Here is a 24,059-nt window from a genome sequence, read left to right as displayed (position 1 = left end):
AAAGGGAGGGAGTGAAAGGGAGGGAGTGAAGAATAAAGGGGGAAAAGAATGAAAGAGGAGAGAAATTTGCCCATCTATTGGCAAGAAATATAATGAGAGCGTTTATCATCTTTTTCATTTCTGAGGCACTTATCTTAATCGAGCCCCTCATCTTAGATGGATGTGTTGAAAAGGCAATTTCTTTAATTGTGGAGGCCATTTTTCTAATCGTGATGTTGGACTCATGAATGCACTTCTGACCATAATGGTTCTGTGGTTCTTGATTAAAAAACATTAGCTATGGAAATAAGTCACAAAAATACATTTGCAAAGAGTTAAGTATCAACTTTCACTTCAGAGGAGGCCTTTAAACTTTCTGCTTTTTTTTTCTTTCCATTGTGTGTGTGTGTTCTAAGTTTTTGCTCCCAGCATTGAAATAACATGCAACTGTATGCAACGCTCTGAGCCATTGTGTTTCTTGGACAGGGTTTGGCTTGGCTAACTGATGCGTGTTGTTTCTCATTGTGAACAGGTGTCCATCGCAGGGCAGCCAGGAGGGGTGGAGGCAGCTCGAGCCAAAATAAGGGTAAGTTGGAACTCTCAAATATCAGCCTCATTTGTCTTAAGGAACCATATGTCCACTCTAATCTGAATATTTCTTTTTTCTTTCTCTCTTTTTATTCATTTTCCTGGGATGCAGGTAGAGCATAATTTCTACAGTTGCATATTTTCACAATCAATAATAATAATGCTGATGATAATAGTAACGATAATAACAGTAATAACAACAGTAAACATAATGATCATAATGATCATAATAGTGTAACTTTAATGTTACTTATTTGCTGCTGCCCCACACACCCAATCCAGGCCAAACTGAAAAAGAGAATAAAAAACAACAACATATAAATTAAACAGAATAATGAGAATGAAAAAAAAAATCTGATATATCTGAATATTTATTTTATTCTTTTATTTCGTTTATTTCACTCTGATAGTCTCACTGGAATCATCATCCAGTTGATTTCTGACTGACTGTGACAGCAGTGTGTATGAACTGGTAGTAACCTGACCATAGTTCATGTGGCAGGGGACAGGAATAAGCAACTCAAATCCAGCCTGCGCTCCTGTCCATTTGGCCCGGAGCAGAGTGGACTGTGCTCACACATGCCAATCATCTCTCCAGCTGCCAGACTTCGCTCCAATAAGCAGCCGTATTTTTTGCTGGGGTTGGAGCTGCTCCTGTGTGATTCTCAGCTCAAGCCTTTCCCCATTTTCAGCTTTAGTGGCATCCCAAGCCCCAGTTTGTGTGTTTTCAGTTTTTTATCCCCAGCCTCAACCAGAGCTTCAGCTCTATTCCCAGGCACAATTTCAGCACTTGTTCCAAGCCGCAAGCGCCATCCGTAGCCTATTCCCTAGCCACTTCCCTAGAACAATGGTTAAATGCGAGCATGAATCTCAGCCCCAGCTCCTTTTCCAACCCGCTCTCCAGCTCCTTCCCCAGCCTCCTCTCCTCTCCGGCTCCTGTTTCAGTCTGACTGGAAGCCCTTCCCCCAGCCGCAGCTCCAGCCAGGAGTCTCGGCCTCAGCTGTGTGGGCGGAGGACCTTTACGCTCGTGCGAACTGTTACAGCCGTGAACTTAAGCTGTATTTCAACACCGCAACAGTTCTCTACAGTGAACACGTTCTTCCACTATGGACTGACCAAGACTAACAACACTACGTGTATGTGTGTGAGACTGAGTAAGTGAGTGAATGATCGAGTGAGTGAGCGAGTGAAGTGTGAGGCGGGGAGAGAGAGAGAAGGGTACGCTGGATGTTTGTGCAGTGTGTATTGGCACATGCTGGCATGTGTGCGCACACATATCTCTCCGTGCTTTACGGGTATTTTCACAAGCAGCAAGCCGCAGCGCATTTCATCCACTTCCTTGCTGTGGGGGGAAAAAAAAGAGTAACCAAACCTGACCGTACCCGTGTTGTAGGAAGGGGTTATAATATAAGCTGTTGAGAACCGCACGGATTGTTCTGCCTTCCAAAAAACACACAGTCAGCGGATGAGTGGGGTGGATCAAAGACAAGTTTCCCTCTCCGTCAACCTGGCCTCTCTCTCTCTCTGGACCCAGACTCAGACTTCCATACTCATCCTAACACTTTTTACCGTAACAGCTTGTTTGCTGTTCCACACAAGACTACTCAACACTCCCCACTAGGCAGTCCTTCTACTCATAGCTTTAATTTGGCTATTAACTACGCATCACTAACCAGGAGGAAATCTTCTCAAATTCAGCAAGTGGTAAGGTACGGAAGTAAAGTGTTTTTATACATTTTTTTACATTTGAATTCCAGGCACTCAGTACTCTTCAGTCTTTAATACCATATATAGCCGAAACACAGCGCTGCTCAGGTCTCACCAGGTAATCGGCAGCCTTTTGTCACATTTTTGTCCCCTGCACCTAGGCAAGATGCTCATCTGTGTTTTCAGTACATGCACAGCAATTGGCAGTCAAATTCATACTAGCTTGTGCACAGTGGGTGTAATTGAAGGGTTTCATTCCAAAACGCTGTAAATCCATTTTAAGAAACATCTGTAACTCAAAATCTACCAATCAGCAGTTCAGAATTACAGATAATTTGATCCCCAATAATGTTAGGATTTGGTAGGCAAAGATGGTAAAATGGCAAAAAGAAAATTCTCCAAAAACAGGTTTAATTTCATGTCGGCAATCAGCTTGTATCTTATCAATTGAGGAGATTTCTTCCAAAATGAGATATCCATCATTTGAAAAAACTGAATTGTCAGTGTTTTCAAATGGTGGATATCTAATTTTGAAACAAAGCTCCTCAATTGATCAGATACATTGATGGACACCAGGGGCTGATTAGCACAAATTTAACAAACAAGATGGTGAGCAGGCAAAATATTGTCTCTCCACCAATTTTCCTTTTAAATCCATAGTTACAAAGGGCGGAGAGAGGGAAATGTTGTGCTTACAAGGAGGGTTCTTCCCATCCCCTCTCATCCTCACTTTACCACTCCACAGCCTTTTGAAGATGGCACCAATGACTGCAAGGATACTGTGTATTAGGAGTCAATGTTAATTCCCCACAATGTTGGGAGTAAGAGGAAGGAGAGGCTTTCTCCGTTTCTTGCCCTCCTGTGTTTAGGTTGCCAGTATATAACAGTATACAGTATGTGGTCGGTCCTGGGTGGCCCGTCAACCACATCCTCCCCCATCGCTCCTGAAACCAGAAGTGGTTGGTTTATGGCTTATCCCTTTGCTGCACTACAGATGTGAGGAATCTCCCTTAAGATTCAGGCTATAGTGGTCCTTAAGAGTCCACTATAAGTATTGCAGGGTCTTTCTTGGGTGGAGATCTGTTTGAATCTGCAACAAGTCTGTTGTTGAGGTGATGGATTCTCCGGGGATTTCTAGAAGCTTTCCGAGGTGGAGCTGATGCGTGGGTGATGAAAAGTCTAGTCAGACGCTTTTACCTCGCAGATATTTTCATTTTTCTTCATCTCTCTCACCCTTATGTCAGGAGAACTGAGGCTTTTTACAGTGCTTTCAGATTAAATACATATGAGGCTCATATCTGCCAGGTAGACCTTTTTGAAAAAGCTGAGGTCAGCTCCACTGTAAATCGGCCTATTCTTCATTCAGCGCCCGCGTCCCGCTGTTCTGCTTGTCCTCTCCTGCGTTTCCCTCGGCGCTGACCTAAATTTCTCGATCCCTCAGAGAGCGAGTGCTGAAACGTGATATAAATGTAAGGCCAAGCGCATATGGGACTGATCAGGGATGCATTTCTTTGGTCAGAGCAATTCATGCTGCTTGCCCTTCACTGGCAGCCAAAACCATAGTGGCACTCTGCCCAAGAGTCAGTGTTTGGATAACACTGTGTGCGAGTGTGTGTGTGTGTGTGTGTGTATATTCATATTCCGTCCTTGTGTGTGCGTATGTGTACATTCCCAGTTGTGTGTGTGTGTGTGTGTGTGTGTGTATGGGTGTGTACCTGTGTGACTTCTCTCCCATATGTGCATGAGTATGTGTATGCATGAACTAAAGCCTTCTTGTCTGCATTTATTCGGTCTGAATGACTGCTGTGATCTAAATGACAGAGTTAATTTGAATGACTTTGTCTGTTGCTCTTCAGCGTCTACAGTTGTGCAGTTTTGTGGTTTGATGTATTGACTTCACATTAACATATGAGAACCAGCAGGCCATATAGGCCATTGGAGTGAAGCTATGCAGAATTTGTAAGCCATATTTTGATTCAAACATTATGCGGTGGTGCAGTCTCCCAAGTGGCACCACAACACGGTAGCGTACTTCACATAATAAAGGGCGTATCTTTTATTTCTGGCGCCGCTGACCTCTCACTGATTGACCTCTCTGGATTTATTCGAGCTGACAGATTTACATGCCGTGTTCTGCCACTCCCTGCTGAAGGGAGGCTTGTTATGTCTGTGTGTGGATACACATATGTCTGCCCCGTGTAAAGAAATCTCCTTCCACCTCTTGACATGTGTTTTTACTCCGTGTCCAAATGGCGTTAATCACGGTCTCACGACAGGACAAGGTGATACAAGCTACTGTACTCTGCCTGGTAGGGAAATGATACGTGTTGTTTTCTACCGATGAACTCCTATCAGTTTTCATGCAGTAGCAATGACGGTTTTGTGATGAGCTATCCAACTCTACATAACCGCAGTATTCCAGTTGCTATCATGTAGTTCTAGTTGATACTATGCATGTCTTTCTCACTGTCACCTCATTTTCTCTCTCTCTCTCTCCCTCTCTCTCTCTCTTTTCTTTTATCTATCGCTCTAAACTCCTCTCCATCCTTCCCTCCCTCCCCTCCCATCTTGTAGGAGCTGCTGCCTCTGGTGCTGTCGTTTGAGCTCCCGGCCATCGTGCAGCCTGACCCCGGCTCCCCCACCGTGCAGCACATCTCTCAGACCTACAACCTCACCGTCTCCTTCAAGCCTCCCACGCGTCTCTACGGGGCCACCGGCGTGGTGCGCGGCTCGCAGAACAACACCTCAGCCGTCAAGGTGAGGACGGTCTCGTACTGTGGAAATGAACACAAAAAACTTGCCAGTGCCATGTTAAAATCGCAGTGAAAATGCATTTTGAGAGCTTCTTCTGTGTGTAAAAGTGTAAACCGATGGGGTATCTATGGGATTAGGGAGAGCAAGGCAGTTTGTTGATATATTTGATAGGAAGGGCAGAGGGGCAGGACTGCTAAAAAATCTGTCTTACACAAAGTCAACTTTTCCAGGAAGTAAAAGTGGTGAGATTTTGATCATTTTTCATTTCAGTATGACTTTAAGGGTATGATCGTTTTTTTCTTTTCTATATAAATCCAAAGATCAGACACAAAACTGGGTCTAAATGGGAACTTTTAATTTTGTATAGCATCAAAGTAGCATAAGTCATACACAAAAATACTATACAATCTTGTCTGTCAATCAAAAAAAAATGCATGTTCAGTTCTTGACTTTAAGTTGGGAGTCAGGGTGGCCTAATGGTTAGAGAGACCGGCCCATAACCACAAGGTCACAGGTTCAACCCCCCCAACAGCCAATATGTTTCCTTGGAACACACTGAACTCCTACCTGCTCACTCACTGTACCGTAAATCACTTTAGAGTGTCAGCTAAATGTTATGTAAAAACATTTGAGTCCATTCATTTACCCTCCTCCACCCGTTTACATGGCCAGCCACACACCAGGGAAGGTTTCCTGAACTACACCATTTCAAGGCCCACCAACACTCTCAGCGTTCCTCACTTCTCCCCCATAACCCGCTTCATTACCTCCGGCACCACAGGGGCAGGAGAGTGCTGAGAGATGTTGGGTCGCTTGAACTGGACGGCTGTTGGTTCAGCTCCCCGCTGGGAGATACTGCTCTTTTAACTAAGCACCGCTACTGTACCAGCAAGTCCAGACAGTCTCTCTCCATTCAAATTGATTCAGCCAGAGTTCCTTACTGTGCTCCCACTCTGCTGCTATTTGTGTGCGCTTACACACACACACACACATACACACTTGCTGTCCTTCTCACCATATATGCCAACAAACCTCAGACCCACCAACCACCCTTTTTCACTACTTACTATATGGATCTCCATTGAATTTTTCCAGGGGCTGCATGCATGTGTGTGTGCGTACATTCATTCACGTGTGTTTGTGAACTCCTGTTTGGATTTGGATGCTAGTGTGTATTTGTGCACATTCCTGTGTGCTGTGTGTGTTTGTGCATGAGTGTGTATGCTGAAGGAGGGCCCTTGAGTTTGTGGTAGGTCTGAGAGGTCAGTGTTGGGAAGGATTGGGAAGCAGCCAGATCAAGGCTAGGGGATTAGAGGAATATGTGTGCTATGTTATGTGGTGGCGCGAGACCCTTGGAGCACCTTAGAAGATTGCCAAAACCGCTGTGGATTGCTGGGCTATGCTGGCCTCAGCGTGTGGACTCTCTAGTTCCACACTGGAAACGGCTTTCTTTTCCAGGCCAAGTGATTGCTTGCAGAGGCGTAGTAGAGACAGCAAGGAATGAGACTGTTCAACTGGCCAGCAGATGCAATGGAAAATACAATAGTTTCCATTGGTTATATAGAAAACACTGGTGTTCGTCTGGGAAATGGGTGACACAACATTACTCTGGTGTAGAAATTATTCTAAATGAAATATTGTTTCAGCTTTGTTCTAACAAAGACTTTGGCTTTCATCACTTTTTCATGTGATTTCATTTGCAGTGCTTGCCATATTTTGTGATAAGTTTGTGACTCATGTCTGAAACACATTCAGAACAGATTGTGCAATATTGTCTTGCTTTCACTGTCCATAAATAGATTCTCATACCATAGATGTAGTGGCTCTTCTCTTACAGTCAAACATGTATTCACTTACTCTGACTCCTGTTCCAAAATGAGGTTGCAATCATTTTTTCCATGTGACACCTGCTTATACAAAATTAATGCTGGCATGATAGTTAAAGCTAAAATGGAATATTATTAAAGCTATTAGTTATTATAAGACTTTTGTTTACACACCATTTTGAAGATGGAATCATGTTTGAATTTTCGAAAATTTGAGCAATGAATATAGTTCTATTTTTTCCCCCAACCCAAATATATAGTTTTGAAAGTACCATCTTTAATATATTTTTTTAATATACTATATCTTTAATATACTTTAATACTTTGTCATCCCTGTTTTCCGCAGAGGGGCACAGCTCTGCTGCTGGAGCACCTGGCTGGCAGCCTGGCCAGCGCCATCTCAGTCAGCACCCACCTGGACATCGCGCCCCAGCACCACCTCTTCATGATGGGCCGCAACGGCAGCAACATCAAACACATCACCCAGAGGACAGGAGCCCAGATCCACTTCCCCGACCCCAACAGCCCCCAGAAGAAATCCACAGTCTACATTCAGGGCACCATCGAGTCCGTCTGCCTGGCACGCCAGTACCTCATGGTCTGTCCCGTGTGTGTGTGTGTGTGTCGGTGTGTTTTGTTAATTGACATCCACTAGGTAGAGAGCATTTACTGTAACTGCTAAGCTTTGTTGGTTTTGTGGTTAACGGGTGGCATTGGCCAGAAAACCACTCCATAAGAATGACTAACTTGAATCAACAGTAATCTATACGCCTTACATATAGATTTAGAGATTCCAGACGATGTGCGGTAGCTATAATGGATGTCGTTGTTTTACTAACATCATCATGGTATGTGTGTGTGTGAATGAATGATGCGCGGGTTTTGAGAAGTTAACCATGGGTTTGACAATTTAACCATGATTGCCTTCAAGGGTTTTGAATGGCCTTGGGAAAGATTTGCTTGGCTCTGGTCAAGCTGCTGAAATGCCCATATCAGATAAACAATGATCTGTAGCCTACTTAAGGTTGACCTCCATAATTTATTGCTGCCACATGGATATTTATGCATATTTGTGTCAACTTGGCTTGAGTTGTAAATGTCCTTTCCGTTTACACATTATTGGTATTGGTGATAATGGTGATGACTTTCCTCACACATAGATTTTGGTTGATTTACATTTCTGTGCGGTCTCCCCTGTCAGTAGCTCATAGGTCAGCACTCTAGCATTGGCTTGTTGGACCAGGGGAAGGCCCTCACATATAGATATCTGTTGTTTCAAATTGCTTTGTGGTCATTCTTGTCTTGTTGCCCCTGACCACTGAGGCTACTCTTATCTGAATTACTCAGGAATATAATCAGAGACATGGGTTTCAGAAATGTGTAAAAATGATGGCTGTTTAATTATCTTTGGCGGAAAGCTTCTGCTGAGCTGGTCGCATTTAAAACATTACAGTCATAAACATCTTTGGCTCTGTGTTTGGAGATCTATAATGTGGGGCAGTAACTCTGCCAGGACTGCCTTCTTTGTCTGCGGTCTCCCATTTGGCCCCAAAGACATTTAGCAAATGCCAAAGTTGTTTCAGTGACTAAACGTGACTTTCTCTTGGTCTGGAACCGGGACACACAAGAAGGGGCCTCTCACTGTCTGCCTGAGAAAAAAAAATTGATTTATGAGAGAGGAGTTGGAAGGGATAGGACAAGAGCAGAGAATGAGATGAGAGAGGAGAGAGGCAGAAAGGAGGAGAGGGAAGGGGAGTAGCAGTGAAAGTAGAAGAGGAGAGTGGAAGTCCAGGAGGAGGAGAGGCGTCATGTACTGTGTGTTTTGCCGTCTTTCAGCCAGACTGTAGATTACAGCTCCAATCTCAGGCCCTGTCAGTACCAGCCTGGCCCTATACTCTGCTAATTACACACACTCACAATAGGAGCGCTGTCCAGCGCTCTGCCCAAAATACAGATGTCTGTGGCGCTTGTGGTGGTGATCATGCAAAACAGATTGCTCTTGGAGGAATTTCCCAAGCTCTGTGTGGGGCGTGGGTGAATCCGGCTGTGAATCTTGTTTTTATTGGTATGGCTAACATGGAGGGCTGCAAATGATATAGTCTAGAGGAAAATTCACTGCTGATGTGAGAAATGGTATACAGTGTGGGAACAAAAGTACACAAATATAATATGCTACAGTTAGCCTCTGAAAGGTATTTGACTGCAACTGAAATGATGACACGAGTCTTTTGCTTTTGTGTGTGTGTGTGTGTGTGTGTGTGTGTTCCACAGGGCTGCCTGCCACTGGTGCTGATGTTTGACATTAAAGAGGACATTGAGGTGGAGCCCCAGTGTATCACAGCGCTGATGGAGCAGCTGGATGTCTTCATCAGTATCAAACCCAAGCCAAAACAGCCCAGCAAGGTATGACACCAAGCCTGGAGTGTTTTTTAGAGGAGTTGAAACTTAAAATGACCTCCTCAAATAATGTGGTTTCTTCATCAGTTGAACTACACATACAGGGCCGCGGTGGCGTTGTGTGCGTTTAAAAAGTGACAATTCTGATTTAGCAATATGTGAACACAAGCATTTTGCGCGTGGAAATGGGGTAGACACTTGGCAGGAGACTTTTAGTGCATTTGACCCAATTAATATGTATTCTGAGAAGTGGCAATTACTGTTTCAAATGTCAGAAGATGAGATTTAAAGAAATTATAGATTGCCAAGTCATATTATATCCTCACTACTTGATGAAATAAAAAAACCTTGGACCAAGACAGTGGGGAATCACAGTTTGCTCTCTCTCCCCTGCACAATTTTAAAACATTATTCACCTAGTGGACATACGCACTTAGTTCTTATATTCTGCCTCAGGTATTCTAATTGGAAAATTGTGACTGACTTGATTTGCATAAGTGGTCTTTATGAATCAGGCACTAAACTGGAGAAAGCTGTGCTAGTTGAGTTTTTGTGCACGGTAGTAATTAGCGTGCATCTCAGTAAATACGGCCCTTAGTGTAGTAGTGTAATGTGTTGACCATTTTCAAAATATATCACAACCTTTTAAGCGTGGTGCACCTGTGTTATATTCAAAGCCAGCCTCTACTGTTACTCACAGTCTACTGTTCTTCTGCTCATAATATTCCTAATCATATTTTACCGTCAGCCCACTTGGCCTCGTCCTGACAGCCTGTGCTAGGTGCCCACGTCCCTCCTCCAGCCAGGGCCCGATGCCCGAAACCAGACAGGCCTGTGGGGACTGGTGTGTAGGTGCCAGTGTAAACACCGACCCAGCCCAGATCCCCTCAAGAACCCTTCACTTAAACATTTTAACGAGGTGACAGCAATAATCCAAAGGGCCCTTCCAAATGCATGCAGTTTGCCGCTGTGCTCCTGGCGCTTTGGCAGGCCCATAAAGGAGGGTGTGTAGGGAGAGACTGATCGTGACTGGAATCCATTTGGCAAGGGTTCGGCTCTGGCAAAACGCAAAGAACGATGACATGATTTGTGCTCACGTTCATTTTTTATTTGATGTTTTTGAGGAAAGGGCACAGTTTCTGCTAATGCTGGAAACGTACGAGACTGTGCCGAATTTCCCTTTGTCTCTCACGCTATAACTCAATTAAGATGGAAACCACTCGCTGTCTATAGCTCTTTCTGCTTGATTTAGTGCCTCGAAGTCTAATATTTCTCCTTCTGACGTTGAGTAACCAATATTGCCTCATATTCTCCTCTCTCATATCACTGAGTGAGATACGTTATGCAATTGATTAAGAAACGTTTTCTCTCGATCCTTGCTCCCCATGCCTCCCTCCCTCTCCCTCCCTGCCTCAATGTTTATCCTTCTAATCTACCCTTAATTCCCTCTTCCTTCCTCCCCTTTCTGCTTCTCTCCCCCCCCCTCATCCTCCCTTCCACTCCCTATCTCTGGTACTATCATCCCCTTCCCTATCTATCCCCATCCTCCTCCTCCCTCTCCGTGTCTCGGTATTTATCGCTCCCTATCCAATCTGCCCCCTCCTGCTCCTGCCTCTCTAAACTTTTGTCCTCACCCTCCTCCCCTTCCCTTTCACTCCCTGTCTCTCTAACTATCACTCCTCATTCTCCCTCTCTTTCCCTCTCTCCACCTCTTCTTTTTCATCCCCTTCTCCTCACGTCTCTGTAACCCCTCCCTCCTTTGCCCCTCTCCTCTCCTTCCTATGTGCCCCTTCCTTCCCTCCTTCTCCGTCTCTCTCAGTCTGTGATAGTCAAGAGCGTGGAGAGGAATGCGGTGAACATGTACGAAGCCCGGAAGTTTCTCTTGGGTCTGGAGAACAACGGCGTGTCGTCATGCTCGCCATCGGCGGCGGTGACCCCCTCCACCAACGGCCCCTCCCCGTCCCTCATCTGCCCCGTCGGCCTGGACATCCTGGCCTCAGCTGGCCTGGGGCTCAACACTCTGGGTAATGAGATTGTCTGAATTCTCTGGTCGGATCTCAGGAGACCTTTCGGATTGTTAAGAAAGTGCTACTTTTCTTTCCTTTTGCTTTCTTTTTTCTGACCTCGTTCTTACAACATCGATGAGAAAGAAAAATCAGCGAGGAAAGAAACAAAGGCAGCAGCTTTTTTTTTTTTTCTCACTCAAAATGCATTCGATGAAATGTCTTTGTAGAGGAACTAATGTCCTCATACGTCAATGTCATTCGCTTCTCTACCAGTCGCACACTCCGACAATGAGAACATTGTCCTAGCAAAAAAAAAAATTAATCGATAATATCTCTGTGCCAGACCATCCTTAAAGCTTGTTATCACCAGGTTTACTGAATCACGAAGTGCGAGTGATTTTAGTCTGATAAAAAAAATATATCTTCTCAACATTCATATGAATCATGGCCAGTGAGTCATGGCACCAACATCTTTATATGCTGTACAGTAGGAGTTGTTTGTCTGCGAGACTGACCTCACCATGAAGATATGAATTTCATGCCAAGAAGCCTGTCCCACATGTGCAGGTCTTTGATCAGTCAACCATCAGAAAATAACCTCAGTATGAATTCGGTTGCGCTACTTCGAATGAATCATCTGCTTATGAATCATAGGATGGATGGTTGTAGTTGTGTAGGAGTTTGTTTGTCCGCTGAGCTGACCTCAACATGACGGCATGGGACTGGTTCAGCCTAGAACAGTTCTTGTGATAACTTCTTTCAAGGGTCACTTTTAATTGATGGTACTAGGTGTAGTATTTTCTGATTTAATATTTAGCCGCAATCATCTGCGTCATGCTTTCATGTGGTAGAGATAACAAGTTTTTGGGGTTCAAAGTGTTGAAAAATCATAGACGTGCTTTTTATCAAACTGAATAATGCATCAAAGGCAGCGGGAAGAGAAAATAGTGGAATATGCTGACAGGAAGCAGCTCATGGCTATAGCGCATGCCCCCAATAGCCATTATCACAGTTTATTTTATCGAGGCAGAGGTGTGACCAAGTCAACTTTTCTCGGCAGTCTCAAGTCCTGAGGCACAAGTCTCAAGTCCAAGTCATTAATGCCAATTCTCAGGTCTAAATGTAGAACACCAAGTTAAGTTAGAACAAATCAAGAGTCCAGTATCAATTTAGTATCTTAAAGAAAACAAAATATCTTGGACTTTTCAATGCAATATGGTTTTAATAGAATAAAAACTTGGTAAGAGCATCATGAGATTGATTTCTATAATCAGTTTCGTCTGGTGGAGCAAGTCTCATAACTTCCAATCTAAGTCATTTACACAAACACAAGATCTTTTGTCAAGACTTGAGAAACCTTTTCAGCTCATCAAAGTACAAGTCAAAGTCAAGTCCCAAGTCACCAGAACCCAAGTCAAGTCAAGTCTCAAGTATTCTCTTCATGCGTCAAGTCAAGTCAAGCAGTTACAAGTATGACTCGAGTCCCCACCTCTGGATCGAGGTGTATTCAAGAATATGCTCCAAAGCGACGTGCTCATTGTGTCCCATTGCAGTAGAAGCCATTTCTTGCCTTCTCGCTCAAACCCTGGGGCCCGGGGGTGAAGCTATGGACGGCCACATCCTGGCCTTTAGTAATTGCTACATGCTTCTCTTCATCAGATTACAGGCCAGCTTGCCAGAAGAATCCCTAGCCTTATTCCTGGAGCCAAACTAGCCCCTTGTTAAAGCCACAGACCTGCTTCTTTCTGTTTTCATACACTGTTTGGGTTGATACAGCAAGCACCACATTGTTGGTGCTCTCAATAGCATGGTGTTATTTAGTATGGGGACATACAGGATATGTGCTTTTGCATCCATGGCCTTGCAGATTTTAAGCATTTCTTCCTCTCATTTGCTGTCTGGTTGATGGCAATATGATGGCATTCCAGTTAAATAGCTGGAAGGCCAGAGGTTTTTCCCGAGTGTCTAAATGTAACATGTGTTTAGCTTGAAAAATGGTTCTGTTCTTTGACAGGACCACCGCTGATCCATCCGTCTACTGTTCTCTCCTTTCTTTCTTTCCTCCTTTCTTTTCTCTTCAGGTCTCCTGGGTGCAACAGCACCCCATTCCCTCAGCAACTCCCCCGCCCCAAACTCGGTCCTCAACAGCTTAAACTCCTCCATGAGCCCCCTGCAGACCCCCAGCCCCAGCACCCCCACACCCTCCCCCTCCCTCTGGCCCAGCTCCCTCACCAGCCCCCAAGGTCTGTATAATGGGCAGTGCTGTCTGGCTCTGGGCTGGGTTTCTCATCTTAGAGTCAAGATTGTCTTTGCTCTAACCTCGCAATGTAACATAACCTCGTAATGATGATCGTGGTATAAAATGAAATAAGATGGATTTGGGGAACCCAGCCCTGGTCTTTATGGATGAGAAATAACTCATTCTACAGATTGAGTACTGTTTTCACACAGACACGCACACACATATTCTCTTAGCGTTTATGTATATTTCAAATTAGAGAAATGAATTTCTATCCATTGTGACACTGTAGAGAGAGTTTATACATTATATCTATATAGAAAACCCATGCAACTTATAGGTTCATTTACAAGTTCATTATGCTCCATCTCATCTTACTCTGAGGTGGAACTTAAATTCTAAACATTATTCAATTATTCAATTCAAGTATTTTATGTAATTGTGTCGTACATTTTTGAAAAACACTGACTATAGATGTTGTAGGTAAATGTACACATTTTCCTTGCTAATAGCAAATTCTTCCCCCCTTCAGGCTTCTCATCTCAGCTGATGCTGCACCCTGCCACCCAGGCCACCCTGAGCAGCATCCTGCTGTCAGGGGTGCAGGGCTACACCCAGAGTACGCCCTCCCCCCCACCTGGCCTGGCTCCCATAGACAAGCAGCCCAATGGGGTTCCCGACTGCACCAAGGGCCCCTGCACTCTCAATGGACATGTCAAGGTAGGTGCAATTTGTCATGTTACTTTTTCAGGCATGTATGAAAGTATCGAAATTCAATATATCGCAATACAAAAATGTGACAATACGTATTGTGGGGCAGAAAAATGAATATTAGATATTAGCTACATTTTATTCTGCTCTAGTAGTCACAAATAAGACGGCTTGCCCATCACAATTTTACAAGCTCTACATTGAAATTGTATTATTTGCACTTTGTAATGAAATTAATAAATTGTTTACATTCTAGCCAGCCAATGCCATTGTCATACTTAGTTGTCTTTGAACTTTTATTTATTACATGGTGTCATGGTCATGGTTGTATCGAATTGCGAACCCCATACCCCCAACACATTGACTGCTTTTGCTGCATTAACTTTAAATTCAATTTGACTTTTTTGTTTAATGTTAATTTCATCTGTCTTGTATGTATGTTGTGCTTCATGTGCATTTGTGTGTGTGTGTGTGTGTGTGTGTGTGTGTGTGTGTGTGTGTGTGTGTATGCATGTGTGTCTAGCATCATGGCTCAGTCTATGGGAGGATAGCCACTGCATCAATGGCAGAAAGTGTTCTGAGCCAAACCCAGTGTGACTCGGTCCAGGAAGCCAGCGGACACAACCCATCAGAACCGCTGTCCAGCAAGTCCAACCCAGACGAAGGTATTCCTCTCAGCTGAACCATGCAGAAACCCGATCAGCCTGACCTACAGACCATGCAAAACTGTCCTCCTCATCACTGTAGATCGGCTCATTGCAGTTTTCAATTACAGCACTGCTAGCTGCACAGTCCTGCTTCAATGCTCTTGTAACTTGCTATTTATAAAAGTAACTTATTTTGTGTTGGGCATCTCACCGTGGATATGAAGGGTTTTATTCCTAAAACGCTATATATCGATTTGGAAAAATGTCACTACCTGAAATTCATCAGTCTACATTTCACAGCGACAGCTGAGTCTATCCTCAACCAGATATTTAATTTTGCAAGCAAAGGTCTTACAAATATATTATATCATAACTTTAATAAGAACCCATGATTTGCCTTATTTTACTGCCAGCAGTCTTTTTGTAGGAGTAAGTATTTCTTTTTTTCACATGGTAGATATCTCATGGTGGATATCTCTTCTTTTTAAAACCCTTCAGATTATTGAGGATATTGTTGCATTTGTAGCCAACACTCTGTCACTGACTCTGGTTCCCTTCACAGCCAATACTGTGTTGTTACTATCTGGCCAAGCTCCGATGCTGGAATGTTGAACTAAAATTTAACTGTGAAAGTCTACTCTATACTCCAGTAGTCTAACCGTACTGTGAGTCTATTGTATAAGTGACACGTTCACCACCTTGTGATTTATGCGTAATCATAACATGGGATAGACAAGATTTTTGAGTTATGGACATTTTTGACTCTGCAAGTTTGCTGGACCTTGGACCTGCAGACTGCGCACAAACGTCCACCTCAAGCTTTTCCACTCCAGATTTATGTAACCCTTAAACCCACTTTGAGGGAAATGCCTTGAATGAACTTATTCCTGTTTTTCTATACTGCCTTCTTACCCTCTCACCCTCTCTGACTGCGTTTATTGGGTTGGAACAGAGACAGATTAACTGCTGGTCTACTAGCGGTTCAGAAAGGCCCTCATTTCCTCCGTCTCTTACACGTGCGGTTTTCCCCTCAAAGCCTCTCTCTCACGCGTCTCGTTTTTCCCCCATGTTTTCTGAGCCGGTCTCCCCCAACGCGGTGTGTCCCAGTAAGGTTTCCTCTCCCTCCCTGACCTCCTCCTGTGTCCCAGAATGTGTTTGGACTGGCTCGTCCCAGACCGCCTCAGCTCTGCTCTGTGGAATGAGGGAGCGCAGGGAAAGTGGTCAAACATTAAACCCCAGAGAGCTTCATTAGGTTGACTGACATCATATTATTTTACACTACAGAAAGGTACACATGCATATTCAAATAATCTTGATCATACACATGCATACACACACACACACACACACAGTCATAGATGCACTCTCAGACAGACCCACACACATCCTGTTACACGGCGCAGTTTGCTGGCAGGCTCAAAGTAGAGTGGTAAGGGAAAAACCTCTGTAATTACAGCTGCTGTGTTTTTAATTAATCCAGGTGCCAACTGAGACTTAACAGTTACTTGCATGCACACATACATACACTCACCAAACCTCACACACCCCGTTATACTGAGTGACTCACAGGTGCTGAGGACAGGACAGACTGTGCTACACTATCTGGCTGGCATAAGATGGAAAATGAGAAGAAACATGAGGAATATTTCGTTGTTGGTTGTCATAATACTGTAGGAGTATTTCCGTAAGGACGGTGGTAACCTCTGTGTCTGTGCTTTCACATGAATAGTTGAACAGATAAACTGGAATAGAATATAAGGCTAAGATAATATGTTTTTGTTTGTTTCCTCCAGGTTCTGACACATTCGTGGAAGTGGGCATGCCCAGAAGCCCGTCTCACTCAGCCAACGGGAGCGAGCTGAAACAGATGCTGGCTTCATGCAAGACGTCATCAGGGAAACGACAGGCTGTGGAGCTGCTGCAGGGCACCAAGAACTCTCATCTACAGTATGTTGATATGAATCTAGAGATCATTTACAGCCCGTCCTGTTACAGTTTAGCATCGCTCTCTTAATATCTTTAGACGTGCGCAAAGTAAAGATGGCCACAGACACGCAGGGGTCAAAGTGCAGAAAGTGGAATTGAACCCAGACCTAAACACCGGGTTTATACATGGTGTGAAGTAGAGCTGCAACGATTAATCAATTAATCGATTAGTTGTCAACTATTAAATTAATCGCCAACTATTTTGATAATCGATTAATCGGTTTGAGTAATTTTTTAAGAAAAATAAGTCAAAATTCTCTGATTCCAGCTTCTCAAATGTGAATATTTTCTGGTTTCTTTACTCCTCTATGACAGTAAACTGAACATCTTTGGGTTGTGGACAAAACAAGACATTTGAGGACGTCATCTTGGGCTTTGGGAAACACTGATCGACATTTTTCACCATTTTCTGACATTTTATAGACCAAACAACTAATCGATTAATCGAGAAAATAATCGACAGATTAATCAACAATGAAAATAATCGTTAGTTGCAGCCCTAGTGTGAAGAGTGAGAGAGAGACGGATCATAATACAGAAAGCGCCACAGATGGGAGATTTATGGGTTTAAAAATTGGCTGCCATATGGACTGCAGCACATGGCCTCACCCTAGACAACACATCCTTATCTCATCCTCCGCATGATTATTATAACAACTTACTCTATCTTAACAATAAAAACTTGTACCCAATCAAATCTGATGAGATGGGAGGATTAACAGCCGTAGTGAGATGGTGAGGATTGAAAGGAATGTGCAATGTCTGGTTTCTCTATACTATGACATGTAAGTAATAACTGACTGTTTTTTAGGCTAGTTCTCATTCCTGACTTTACCATCTGTATTTCCTCACAATCCCCACAGTTCTGACTGCCTGCTGTCGGATGCAGAGTCCAGCTCGTCAGACAGTCCCGTGGCAGATAAGAGGGCGCCGGGGAGCGAGCGGGCGGCCGAGAGGGCAGCTCAGCAGAACGAGAGGGAGAGGATCAGGCTGGCACCACAGTCCTCCTTTGCCAACATGCAGGTACTCACATACACATACACACACACACAAAATCTTGTTGGTAATAAGGGATAAACTGTATCTATAACTGTCTACTATCTTTTCAGGCATTTGACTATGAACAGAAAAAGCTGTTGGCAACCAAAGGTAAGTGTTGATCGGTCTTGTCGCTTTTAGCAGTTTAGCCTAATGGTAAGAGAGACTGCTGTGTAATGTAAAGGTCACAGGTTCAATCCTTGAAACAGCCAATGAGCGCATCAACAGCTATGTGTCCTGTGAAAGTGTCTTCAAATAAGAAGTAGTAGGGAATTCAGTGTACAGTAAGTCTGAATAGGAGTGTTAGCTTAACGCCTAAAATATAGAATTCATGGCTTAGGGAGTGTATAATTTATGGTTATTCTTAGTTGTTGACAAGATGAGTTGGTAGGAATTATCTGTGTGTGTGTGTGTGTGTGTGTGTGTCACTGTATGTGTGTCTGTGCCCCCACAGCTATGTTGAAGAAGCCTGTGGTGACTGAGGTGCGGACCCCCACCAACACATGGAGCGGTCTGGGCTTCTCCAAGTCCATGCCAGCAGAGACCATCAAGGAGCTGCGCAGGGCCAACCATGTTCCCTACAAGCCCAGCATGAGCACCACCTATGAGGTCGGTAACACGGGGCCTTGGTGTATAAAATAGATCACTGCCTTCAGCATTTTCCTTGAGAATATGTATATTACAGAAGATTATGTTGTCTTACTATCAAGGTTCTATATCACAGACAGTGTGTCATTATATCCCATATAGAGATGCAACATTATTACATGGAAATATATCTGAAGAAAGTTTAAGTAGATAGTGTAAGGTTGCTTGGTGAGATATCAGAAATTACAAACTGTCATTTGGAAATTCTAATTGAAATGTTCAGTTTGTCTTTCTGTCCGTTCTGCCTCAGGGTTCCCCGCTGTCCCTGTCCCGCTCCAACAGCCGGGAAGGCGTGGGAAACGGCAGTGACTCAGACAACTGGCGAGAGAGGAACGGCAGCGGTAACGGCCTGCCCAGCCACGCCGAATTCCCCACCGCTGTCAGCAGCCCCAAGAGGAAGCAGAACAAATCTGGTCAGTTCAACGGCTTCACATTGGCATACTATGCATTTACAAGCATTAAATACCATCACTTGTTAACAGAGATATTCTTCAGCAAAGAGCAAAAGACAAGCTACTGTAAATACATATTATTGGTTGGGATATTTGTGTATTTCTATTGGTATGTGATGTAGCAGCCACTAAAAGTACTTTTTTAATATAAAATTACAAGGAAAATAACACATTTTGGAAAACATGTTTGGCATGCATTGTTAGGACATGGAAAATTAGATGAGGTGAAAAGGTCATTTTTAACTTCATTTTGTTTTTAATGAGGTACAAATAATGCCACTCTACTAATGTTGAAGCACTGGAGAGGGCAAATAAAGTGCACACTTCAGAGAAAACACCACCCACTCAAAACTAAACTCTAAAATTTTAGTGTGAACACCTGGTGCCACCTGCACACCTGTACTCAGTGTTCAGGAGTTCAGGGATGCTGAACTACTTGAGCTCATTTCCATATACCAGTATACCAACAAACCTATTGAGTCCCATCAGAGAAATGGAGTACCCACCACTATCAAGACCATAGAGAAACAGGAACACTATTGTCCTTATCAGTCTAAATTTAAAGTACCTTAAATATTATGTCTTCTGTCCAACAACTACACTCTCCATTTGTTGACTGGTTAAAAAACGTGGGATCATTTTATGCTAAATACTATTTGTGTCGACGTGTTTACATCTGTGATAGTTCAAATGTGAATGAATGATTGCTGCTGTTTTTTTATGAATTATTTATTTACTTTTTTGCCTCGATCATTCGGTGGGCAGCTGCGGAGCATTACCTCAGCAGCAGCAACTACATGGACTGCATCTCTTCAGTAACCGGCAGCAACGGCTGCAGTCTGAACTCGTCTCTGAAAGGCTCGGACCTGCCGGAGCTGTTCAGCAAGCTGGGCTTGGGGAAGTACACAGACGTCTTCCAGCAACAAGAGGTAGAGTATAGACCTGGACCCACCTCCTCTAGTCCTGCGGTTATAACTGAGGACATGACTGACCTGGAGAAATGCAGTCGTTTTCCAAAAATGGGAAGAGTTTTTGTTGTTAACTGGTACAAGTATGGGGAGGGCAAACTATTTAGTCTATTCAAGCTAACAGTCATATAGAAAAAATGTCAGAGTATTTCGCCTTCTTGAGAAGTCTTAATTCTTCTCCATTCTCTTCTGACTGCAAGTGGCATCATAGTATTTTTAGTCAGGAATAGCCATCTTGATACAATACATGGACTGAAGAGGCCCTTTCTTTTTCTTTTTTTGCCTTTTAGTTAGTTTTGGTTGATGATTCTCACAGTGTTTGTACTAGTCGCTGAGGTGTGGTGATAGTTGTGTTGAACGGGCTTGTCGTCGCTTCCAGATTGACCTCCAGACTTTCCTGACTCTGACAGACCAGGACCTGAAGGAACTGGGCATCACCACCTTCGGAGCCCGCAGGAAAATGCTGCTCGCCATCTCAGGTACAGATCAGTGACAGAGAGTGTTTATTATTATTGATTCTTATTCTTATTATCATTATCATCATTATTAGTGGTAGTAATTGTGGACCTTTGTCGTATGTCACCCTACCCCAATCTTTCCTGTCTCTCTCTATTGTCAACTGTCCAATAAAGGCGAAATTGACAAAAAAATACCAATAGCATAGGCACAGATACACACACACACCTCTGTCTCAGGATGTCACTCGAGCTGCAGCACCCAGCTCCCCTCGTTCTTATCTGGCAGTGTGGGATATCTGGTCGATGTTGTGCTGTCCTGATAATCGCTGCTGTCAGCTACAGCGGAGTCCTGCCAACTCACTCTTGTTGGAGGCAGTGCGAAATTGGCTTATGTGTTACATTAACGTTTCCTATTTTGTCTGGCTCTGCCACAAGTCTGAGTGGAACCCAGCTGCACAATAGGCAGAAAGTGTAGCCGCACACACCTCCTCCAACTGTTGTCAGAACTGAAACAGAAGAGGTAATCTCCACTGCCGTCCGTTGGGTTGGAAAGTAAGAGGAGGCCCTTTTTGTTGGCACACTGTAGAAGAGAAGTTCAAGGCAGTGCTGTTGCAATTCATATATCTTCTATTATCTAAAGATACAAGAAAACATGCAGCAGTAATTTACACCGCAGGAGTAAATAGGATTAAGACACATTCTTCACAGATGAGCGTGTTGGTGTTGCTCCAGTTGCTCCAGCTGCCTCCCCATGCTAATGTCCTGTTGCTGCTCTGGATGTAATGTGAATGTAATGGGTGTCACACTTCATTACTGATGTCATATTTTGGACATTGTAATAGCTGGTGTTGTTAGACTGCATAACTTAATCATGCTGGTGTTTGGGATCATGAGCTTCCTGTCATGGATATTCTGTAAATGTTCGGTTTTAAAACCCCAGGCTAGAGCCAGGGTTAGCGGTGGGATCGATGGGGGGAAACGGCATGGCCAGTACTCTGATTATTAAGGAAGCGGAGCGCTCCAAGGCCAGAACTGGTTTCACTGCCTCGCTCCGCAGCCAAGTGCAGGTCAACTCTCATCTCTGCTGACGGACTCGTGGGCTTGAAAACAGGAACACGCACTACTCCGTTCTCCGTCTCGTTGTCTTTCTGTGTTTCTGCCTCTCATTATGAAGAGATAGAACGCCAGTCAAGGCAAACCAGGTTTTTACTTCCTGCCTGTCTGCCAATATAAAGAGCAGTTGGAGCGAGCTGCCTGTCTCCAATAATCAAACTGAAGGTTTTTGCTGGCAAGGACAAAAACACAGCTATCATATGAATAATTCAGCGATGCCAGGGTGTGCTTTTGACATTTTTATGCAAGCATTTTGTCCAAGCTGCCATGTAAAACCAGATGGACACAAAGAGGGGTTTTGTTGATCTGAGCAATCCTGTAGTGATTTGAATCCAATTTTCTTGTCATTGTTGATCAATTGAGGCTATAGAAATGTTAACATACTCCCTGGCTGTATTTCCTCCAATTACTTTGATCTGCTGCAGCTCCCATAACAAACACTGAGTAAAGTTGGTGACATGAAAAATCTTGTTTGTATCAACTTTGCTACTGCTGAGGTTTTGCAGTTGTTTTGTCGTTCCTACAGAACTGAACAAGAACCGGAGGAAGCTATTTGAGCCGCCCATCAGGTCCTCTTTCCTGGAAGGGGGCGCGAGCGGTCGCCTCTCCCGTCAGTTCCACGCCGACATGGCCAGCGTCAGCGGGCGATGGTAGGCGCCTCCGGACCTCCAGGCTACCCCAGAACCGTCCATGATAGAGACCCAGCATCCAGCGTCTTTCTCTGCACCTCGGTAGCCCAGGTTTCAGCCTCCCTGGCTCATAGTGGTCGTTTACCCTCCTCCAGCTTAAGTTGAACTAAGACTGAATTGTTGCCATTGCCATATATAAAAAAAAAAAACAAGCCATAGTTTTACCTGACGTGCCAATAAGAAAAAAGGGATTTCTCAGATATATGAGGTTCAGTGTTCACTCCTTATAGAGCCATTAAGTCTATCTGGAGCATTTATGTATGAAGGTTATTGTTATAGTTATGAAGAAAGGGTACTGTCCAGTATTTTTGTCCACTTTTTTTGTTGAAGGGAACAGGCAGAATGATTAGTACAATCATTTTACACATTGATACTATCTGCATTTGTAGTATGCTGTTGTATCAATGACATGCACTTTAACAATACTAGACTTTTGCCTGTGAAAGCCTGATTCCTTAGATTGGAATAATGATAACTATGCATTTTTGTATTGACTCGAAGCACAGATGCATTTTGTACCAAGCCAAATGTAAGCACTTAGCCAGTGAGATTAGGGCGTCAAGAAATGAAGTGGGAAAATAGGTCAGCACACCAAAGTGGTGACATCATCAACTTTAACACATATACCAAAGGAAAGATATCATTGTGGCCTTTGACCTTTGGCTGCCTTCAGTGTTTTGATTGGTGGACATTCCTCTGAGGTCAGTTTTTGTATCCAGCAACAGCTGCAGTTCTGCAGTCTGGTTTGTCTGTCTATGTATTTCTAAATAAAACAAAAAAAATCAACTATTTTGTACTCACATTATGATTTTATTTTTAATTTTTATTATCATTTTAGGGGAATGGGAGGGATGTTTAACGGTAATCAGTTTACATATGTATGTTTTCCTTTTTTATATGTTCATGAATGAGTTTCTATGATTTTTGTAATAAGATTATTAGTATCTTTGATAACTTTTTTTCTGCCCCTTAATCTGTGGAGCCGTTATATGGCTGTGCCATTAGACAGCAGTGGAGAGATGAGGCAGTTTGTCTAAGCATTATAGGCCTCTCTCTGATTGTGTCAATAGGCATCTTTCTGTGGTTTTCTTTCCCTGTTTGTTTATAGTATGTGGCCTTTTGTCTTGTCTATGGTATTTGTCCGTGTTGGCCTCTCTGTGCCCCCTCTGTGTGCATGAAATCTCACTGTGCACCCCTCCATGTATCCCAAACACGAGTCTTTATGCTAGAACTGTGTGCCTTTTGTCTTCCTATTCACTGGCTGTCTCATTTAAAAGAAGGAAATGCCTCGTCAAAGCGGTAACAAAGCAAGGCCATCACTTTGTAGCGAAACGTGCCAATGTACATAACTAGTTTTTCAGCAGGGAGTTATTTCCGTAAGAACACTAATATTTTGTTCTAAACTTGACTGACGTTACTCTCCAGATAGGAGGTACATCACACAAAGAACCAATATATTCGTAGCCAACTTGGTTTCATATGACCATTTCTAGAATAGACACTGATCGGATAAGTTTGTTTAGGCTCGGTCCACTTTAAAGTGTCAAAACCAGCAGAAGGACCATGCTATTTAAAGTGAAGACAAAGAGACGTCTACAGTTTTCTAGTATCAGTCATGCAATCTAATATCCGGAAATCTGGTTAAGCAGTGTTTAATGAAGTAACAGGATTATGTGTGCAGCAGCAGTGTTTATCATCAAAGCTTGTGTTTGTTCTGGGCTCTTGTATTATGTTCAGTCTTGTGTTTTGAAAAGGAAACATTCTTCATAACAGTTCATTAACTTTGGACTCTGAAATGTATTTTTGGTGTGATTTTTTTTTTGTAAGATTTTTCTGAAGATTCAGCTTTCAAG

General features: G+C 43.5%; 1 protein-coding gene across 2 annotated transcripts in view; it reads left to right on the top strand.

The window, feature by feature from the left end:
- Positions 1-23,560, top strand: part of bicc1a (BicC family RNA binding protein 1a) — a 55,558-nt gene extending 31,998 nt beyond the window's left edge. The window contains exons 6-22 of one of the 2 annotated variants that reach the window (XM_078288728.1): positions 512-565; positions 4,849-5,031; positions 7,201-7,452; positions 9,126-9,257; positions 11,071-11,275; positions 13,339-13,504; positions 13,649-13,653; positions 14,029-14,210; positions 14,731-14,872; positions 16,648-16,801; positions 17,704-17,863; positions 17,950-17,989; positions 18,333-18,487; positions 18,777-18,939; positions 19,744-19,907; positions 20,326-20,425; positions 22,044-23,560. In XM_078288728.1, coding sequence (XP_078144854.1) covers positions 512-565; positions 4,849-5,031; positions 7,201-7,452; positions 9,126-9,257; positions 11,071-11,275; positions 13,339-13,504; positions 13,649-13,653; positions 14,029-14,210; positions 14,731-14,872; positions 16,648-16,801; positions 17,704-17,863; positions 17,950-17,989; positions 18,333-18,487; positions 18,777-18,939; positions 19,744-19,907; positions 20,326-20,425; positions 22,044-22,171 — 2,385 coding nt within the window. In that variant the 3' untranslated portion in view covers positions 22,172-23,560. Of the gene's footprint in view, positions 1-511; positions 566-4,848; positions 5,032-7,200; positions 7,453-9,125; positions 9,258-11,070; positions 11,276-13,338; positions 13,505-13,648; positions 13,654-14,028; positions 14,230-14,730; positions 14,873-16,647; positions 16,802-17,703; positions 17,864-17,949; positions 17,990-18,332; positions 18,488-18,776; positions 18,940-19,743; positions 19,908-20,325; positions 20,426-22,043 lie in introns of both variants that reach the window. The other variant, XM_071909994.2, reaches the window with a different exon arrangement.
- Positions 23,561-24,059: the final 499 nt, after the last annotated feature.

This window comes from Centroberyx gerrardi, chromosome 15, assembly GCF_048128805.1.
Source record: "Centroberyx gerrardi isolate f3 chromosome 15, fCenGer3.hap1.cur.20231027, whole genome shotgun sequence".
Taxonomy (NCBI): domain Eukaryota; kingdom Metazoa; phylum Chordata; class Actinopteri; order Beryciformes; family Berycidae; genus Centroberyx; species Centroberyx gerrardi.
The sequence above is the reverse complement of the archived record's forward strand: the minus strand, read 5'-3'. Positions and strand labels throughout refer to the sequence as shown.